The sequence below is a fragment of the Styela clava genome, chromosome 3, assembly GCF_964204865.1.
Source record: "Styela clava chromosome 3, kaStyClav1.hap1.2, whole genome shotgun sequence".
NCBI classification, from domain to species: Eukaryota; Metazoa; Chordata; class Ascidiacea; order Stolidobranchia; family Styelidae; genus Styela; species Styela clava.
Window position 1 is genome coordinate 3,269,066 of NC_135252.1, and position 7,635 is coordinate 3,276,700.

Consider the following 7,635-nt stretch of genomic DNA (forward strand, 5'->3'; position numbering starts at 1 on the left):
GAAAGCTCAACTGTTCACAGAAATAAAGGAGGCGAGAAATGGTATCTACATTTATGAAAAAACAAAAAATTAGTTCCACAAACTTACGCAATAAAAGTCAGATAAGAGTCAGGTGCGCGTTGTTACCATTGATGCTAAACAAGTTCGAATTTGATTTTTTTAAAATATACCATATTCTTTGCAAATTTTGAGACAGAGAGAAATCTCTGCGGAATTAGACCTTGGTGTTATTCGATAAATCCTTACTCGATAAATGAAATCGTTTAATTTGGCTAACCGCAGTGAATCGTAATGGGATAAAACGTTTTTTCAACCATTGTTTGCATGCCATAATGCAAAATCGATATGACTAGATGAGTCGCTCAAACATGGAATATGGAAGAAACTGATTGCATGTCATGATTTTGTATGATGAAATGGAAAAGTGAATGATGTCGTCAGAGAGAATTGATTTTTAGCTTATAGCTTCAATTAATTGACGTGATTTTTAAAACCAATACCAGTGATGTGTTTTGGTATTCGCTATTGAAGCTTGTTTTTATGTGAGAAAAACATCCACAATAATGTCCACTTTGAGTAGGATTGAAAAACTCTGTAATGTAAAAGTATTAGCCAGTGTCCTCAAACGTGTATAATTACACAGAATTTTGTTCATTTCAGTTTATGCAGTCTATAAATAAGCGAAGATAATTTGATTTATGGTGGATTATGATGCTTTGAATCCAGGGCAAATGGCAGACGCGTAGCACAATTAAACGAACGAAAAAAAAATTGATTTTACACGTAGTAAAGCAGTTTTGGTTTATTCACTGAAAGCAATTCTTGATTGCTAGAAAAGATAGCAGAAAAATATTAAATGGTGACCAGCACTGTATTTATCATGACTTGGAGATATTTGATGATTTTTCTACTTTCTTCATCTCTAATATCTGCTCAAGAAGGAAGCGGTTGGGAAGGTATGCATGTATATTAAAAATACTATTACATTCAGATATCAAGAAATTGTTTTTAAGAACGTTTATACGCTAACACTATCAGCAAAAAATTGCTGGCATATTGGTTAGTTTGGTTCTAAACATGTTGACATAGTTTTACAATATACTGCGATGCGGGGGGAGGTATTTTTGTACATGTATGTTCAGGTTTGATAAGAAAGCCGCCCGTATTATTGCAACAATGGAGTAAAAACGTCTGGGACATAAACACGTTGGTGTATGTAGCGAAACGTAATTTTTTTGTTAAAATTCCACTATGATTTTTATCAATGATTTTTGTTTCACCAAGGTAGCGGTAAAGTTTCAGAAATAAACGAAGAAATTATGATAAAAAGGACGGAGCGTGCATATTTGCTACATCACTTTCAAGAATGGTAAGACATTCTTAAATTTTTGTCCATAAGTAAGTCCATAAAATAAACATATTTTGGTAATCAAAGACCCTTTCTCTCTTTGACTAAAACGTCGCATTTTTCAGCGTCAGATACTAATCCATGTGCCACATTTAAATTCGGAAAGTATTTGTCTCAACCCGGACTATTTACCAGGGTGAAGAGCCATTACATAACCGACTTTCTTCTTTATTTTGCTTATAACGTATCAATAGCCGTGTCATGAAATTTACAATCAACAACTGTCAGGCAGGAATGCAGGATCATCAAATATTAAGGTTTAGCAAATGCATCTTGATGCATCTTATCACCAGTGCAAATGCAAGTTATCTATGAACTAAATATTGGCAACAAATAACAACTAATGGCAATAAATGACCAGAAAATAATATTAAAAATCAATGGTTTAATACTGGTTAGTTATTTTTGGTTGCTTCAATTGGCAAAAATCGTGGTATCTACATGTAAAATAACTGAAAATTTGTTATGTTTAAAATGATTCAACTTAAAAACAAAAGGTATATCGAATCACGAAAGATCACTTCGAGTTCTCAGAACCTCGACTTGAAATCTCTGACGCCAGCGGTTTATGAGATAATATTTTTTGTTGGTTTTGCAGGAAATCAAACAAACCGGAGTTGTCCTGGAATCCCATCAATATTCGTGGAAATTCAACTCAAATTTTGAAAGATATGCTAAAGATTGTATGTATCAAGTAGAAACACTCATTAAGCCAATATAGCAGTATTTTAGTCCAATTCATTTTTTTCAAATCCGAAGATACGCAGTCCGACTCAAAATGAGAAACTGCAACTTTTTAATAAACGAATACCCGTGAGGACCCCTCAAAATTCTAAAATAGCGACAACAACAAAGAAGTCGGATTCGTGTTGATTAACTATTCAGAGTCGGGAGCAAATCTCGAGCACCGAGGTTGAATTAAAACTTTTTGAATATCTTGAATTTCCAACTTCGAGAGTACAAGTCAGATTTACGCGCATCTAAAACTTGACAGTTAAAGTCGAGTTTTTCAACTAAAACTAAAAAGTCATTCATTTTTACCCAACACGCAGCCAGAGTAGGGGCGAAAGTATTGTTAACTCGGGGAAGGGACCACGGTCAGAATATTGGATATAGCTCGGTCTCACACGGAACTTTATTCAAACCCACAGTCTTGTGTAGTATTATAAATACTAAAATTGTTGTGTAGACTTATTACTTATCGATCTTAAGATCGGTAAGTATGTTGATAGGCATTTGTATGTCTGTCTGTATGTCTGTTTGTTTGTCTGTTAGATGAACGCGATATCTCACGAAGGCGAGGTTGGATCTGCTCCAAATTTTGCATGTGCATTCATCATATCTCGGATTAGGAGACTATTGATTTTGGATGATTCATGTCGTATAATTAGCTTTTAATTAATTAGTGATGGGACACGCGATGTCGCTACTGAGTCAGAGCGAAGGATGCACGCCGCTATATCGATAAGTCGGCGGTCTCTGGTTGCTATCTCGTTTCCCATCTTGCTGTTTGACTGTAAAAATTGCCCTCGGGAATAGAAATAGGACCACCGTGCAAATTCTGTTGGCATGCGCTCGGGGGACTGGGAGAGGATTTTTGGGAAATATAGGAGTTGACATTAGGCAGGCTTAAATCAGACATTTAGTGACAGACACAATGCGATTTTAAAAATCCCAAGGGGAAAGAAAACATTTCTCCGGTTTATATTAGATAAACATCTCAACATGTTTCCAATATTCATAAGCCAAATATCGAGTATACGGCCTTGGATCATTGGGCCTCCATTGCGCGATTCATTCATGTCCATGCCTGATCCGGTAAATACAGCTTACAGTTTCCGAACTAAATCGATTTTTCTGAGTGGCGTTTCATGCTTTGATGTCTAAAATAGTGCGTACATGTATGCAGAAATGCGCTTCCAGTAACAGATCCGAAATTTTCCTGGTAGATCATGTAAATCTATACGGATAAAAAAATGTCATTCAATTTGGCACGGCGAAATTCATAAGTTGCACGGCACCTAACCGGTTTTAATTTTTTGTGGAAGCAGGGCGTGATTGCGTTACCCATCGTGAATAGGCACCCCAGATGCCCAATGAACTATTTACTGGCAATGAATTTACCATTTAATTGAATCTATCATTAACTTATCAGTTCTCTCCCCTGGGAGATTACGCACGAAACTTGTGAAAATGATTGGGCATCGAGGAGGCTTGGGGCACTATGAGATTCGTCCGGTCCCGAAGTTTTCTTTTGTGACAGCGTTAAGCCATATAATATGAACTAGACTCCTTCAACAGTTTAAGAATGAGAGAAAATTTTACAATTCGGACAATGAAAAATGTGCTTTACTAGCAGATAGATCTACAAATAGAATTACCGAAAGACACCATACCGTGTGTGTCACTGATAATATCTTTCATTTATCTCGCATTGTTTATCATTAGTATAATATACAAATTGAATTGCCGCAGTATCTATATCGCCGTCTATCATATATGTACCTAGGACAACCAGATGACGAGACGACAAGAATGAGACAGCCATCTATGTTTTACTTACTAGTCTGGTACATTATGTGATACATATTAGGCTTGCACGTAATTTACGGATTTACGGAATTACGTAATTATTTGGAGTTACGGAAGGGAAGTTACGAATTACGTAAAGTCGTAATTATTGCATTGAAACGAGCTTTCTTCAAAGCAGTCAATTTCGTCGATTGCGACAATGAAAGCTCAACAAGTAGAAGAAGTTAGAGTTCCGGTATTCGCAGCCGTTTTTCTCTCTCTTGTTACGTAGGTGAAGGAAGGCATGACGCGTTGCCATTTACTAACCTATTATCAACTTATCTGGCGTGGCCAATGTAAATTATTAACGTAGTTAATGGGGCAAGAACTGAGTAGGGCCGTTTGACGCCAACACACTTGGTTTTAACTTCTCCCGCAACTTAACCGTAGATAAGGGATAGAATTGCGTTGAGACCGATTGACGCCAACACACCTGGTTTCAACTTCTCTCGCATCTTATCTAGCATGGCCATAACCAATGTACATATAACCGTAGATAGGGGGAAGAATTGTGTTAAGACAGATGGACGCTAACACGCCCGGTTTCAACTTCTTCGGGTGAAATGACTAATGAACGCAGGAGATCAATCTATCAAACATGGTCTATCAAACATTTGTATCCATTTTACTTTTATTTATTATTTACTTGTTCCAGTTTTCCGTTACTTATGGTATATATGTTCCGTTTCTATTTTATTCTATTTCATAGTCACGCGTTTGAATAGTGGGAATTCCCCACCAAGTGTGGATTAGCAATGCTTAACCATTCTTTATTGTTAATATCAACACTTGATATATGAACATGGAATATCATATTATTTTTGGCTGTTTCATTTCAGACTTGGGGTATAAACAGGAAAATATCCATAACCTTTCAACACGACTATCTTGTGAAATTTAACGAAGAGCTTTCGCGACGAATTGGAACCAAATAAGCGAAAAGAGCGATTGATCACTCGCGCCAATACCTCGCCATGATAATTAATGTCGCGCTTATCAAATAGCAATATGACGACAAAAGAGAGATTGCGTAATGAACCAAAACGACGGATTCCTCGCGGACCGTTGAAAATTTAACTGCTATCATATATAAATAAATATGAGCCTGTGTGTTTATTCTGTGCTAGATCCATTTTCTATTACAAAATCTTGATGTTCTGTTAACGGTTTTATCGTTATATATCAGTCCGGACTTGGCCTTGCTCATGATGTTTTTCACAATTCCTCTCAATATTTCGGCCATATATGATTAACTGTCTTACCAAATGCGGCAACTTATTTTGATTTATCGTCGACTTGAATACCACCGGCACTCGACCAAACTTTTGTCAATCTTGGCCGATAGGATCGCCGACTTGAGTTAGCAAATAAATGTTGTGAGTGTAAAATAAATGTCACAAAATGCATTGTTTTGCGATATAACTTTGTATTTTCGGAGAAGGCATGTCATATAAGTTCGGTATTTAAATTATACGCAAATAAATAATATTTGATCTAAATTTATCGCAAATAATGTTATAAACATTCAGTCCGCGAAATGATTGAATGTAAAATGAAGCATGGTAATAGGAATATCGTCAATAAGTCGACATCAATAATTATTATTATAAAAATGCTAACAAGGCAGTAATGTCGGATAATGCAGAAAACGCTGCAAAAACAAGTCTTCGTCGCGAGGAAATCGTTGTTGGTTAATAAATTAGAAACCCGTAATTTTTATTCAGTACTCAGGTGGTTTTAAAAAACTATCGTTTCCATAAATATCCGTATACCAGTGTCGGTAATGATAAAATAAAATTGATCGCATAAAAATGGGACGGTTAATTTGCGAAGGTGATAAAGAAAAACCAAAGCTAACACAAAAGATAAAAATCAGAATAAAATTAATTTGAATTCACTCCTTGATAGTTGTCTTTAACATCTGCCGCCGGCGTGTAGTACTGCCAAGAATAGGAAAACCCAACTTCAATGTCCCATTCGGAAAAAAAGTGGATTCAATTGGTTGTTACGATAGGTTTAAATGCGTGGAAAAATATCGCAATTACGGGGTCATTACGTAATTGATTTTGCCGTAATTACGGAATTGATTTTTGTCAATTACGTGCAAGCCTAATACATATATATATATATATTACGTTTCAGATGTATCAAGAATTTTCTTCCGAGTTCAGAATGTGCTATAAATGTGTTGGAATCATAACAAAATCTGGCCATGAGTATGGTTGTACGGAAGATGTTGATACTTATGATTTTGATGAACCAGGGAAGAATAAGATAATTGTTCCGTGTAAAGGTCCGTGTATGGTGAGTCACATACCATTTATCCTGATAATAGACAAATGGTGATGAAAAATAGTAACCGAATAGAATTATCACAAAACAATGTTGATTATTAATTTTCAAAAGCATTCAGCATCGTTTATATGGCATTCGTATACTTCAATATTTTGACATGGGAGCAAAATTCAAGAAGAATTGATAGTTTGGAATTTTGGTATTATATAAACTAAATTTAATTTGAGAAAAAAGCAATTGGTAGCGTTGTTAATAATTGTTTGTTGATTATTATATTAATTGTTTATTCGAAACAATATTGCAGGTATCCCGAAGAATAACCGACGGTGACGTAACTATAGTGCGTAGTTGCCACTCTACACAATGTATTGGAAGTGAAGATTGTTTTCAAGAGTGAGTAAAGCTGTATTATTCAGCAATGATATTACATTCTCACTCATTTATGCCCTAACCATGGATGTGGAGAGATTTACAATAAATTCTGCGGTTAAGATGATTGCTTGACAGACTTCGGGTTGTGAAAAAATCTTCGTCTGCAGCAGCTCCACATCACACTTTGATAACGAAAATTTTGGTGTTTCAAGTCTTCTTTAACAGACTGTTAAAAAGACTTGGTAAAATTACTAACTTTTGGGTTTTGGTAGGAAGTTTTGACTTATATTACGATCATTGAAAGTATGCAATTCCGGCGGAACTAAAATTTTGTAGTACGGCCTTGCCAACGACGAAAACCTACAAACTCTGGCACCAACTCACCCAGGGCACCAGTCGAGTCATATAGTTTCGCTACACTAACTTCTTCTTACATTTCGCAGAAATGGTGCGTGCATCAAATGCTGCCACAAAAACTTTTGCAATAGAGATCTTCCGACGACATTTCGGATTCAAAAATCTGGGAATATAGAAAACTACACACCAACTGTTCACACAGGATTTTCCATTTCGTTGTCCATTTTGTACGGGACTTTCACCATCCTGTGGGCTTTCGTGATCAACTGAAATTAGCATGAAGTTCAGGCCACGACGAATCACGAAAGCGAACAAAGAAATTAGACTTCAAACTGACGACACATTTCAGTAACTAACGTATGGCATATACTTCACTTGGTTTTATACTTACCTATTACAACGTATTTTACTACTCTTCAGGAATTGGTGAAAACTATATCACGGCCGATGGTATTTTATGTTGAAAAGATGTTTCGCGCCAGTATTAGTACAGAAAACTTCGTTGCTTTTATCAGAATGCAAAGTGCGGCTGATGCAACAAACCCTAGTAGCGGAGTGCAACTCCAAAACGTCCTCTCCGCATATCCACCCACTGATAAAATGAAAATAGCAAACGAGTGTATGTTCAATCA

The 7,635-nt window shown here is 36.1% G+C and overlaps 1 protein-coding gene across 1 annotated transcript; it reads left to right on the forward strand.

Annotated features, from left to right (window-relative positions):
• The first annotated feature begins 639 nt into the window (after positions 1–639).
• LOC120342738 (uncharacterized) lies at positions 640–7,572 on the forward strand. Its single transcript, XM_039411704.2, has 6 exons — positions 640–956; positions 1,285–1,369; positions 2,007–2,091; positions 6,122–6,283; positions 6,579–6,667; positions 7,090–7,572. Exons 1-6 carry the CDS (start codon positions 857–859, stop codon positions 7,271–7,273), a joined length of 705 nt encoding a protein of 234 aa, XP_039267638.2. The 5' UTR covers positions 640–856; the 3' UTR covers positions 7,274–7,572.
• The last annotated feature ends 63 nt before the right edge of the window (positions 7,573–7,635 follow it).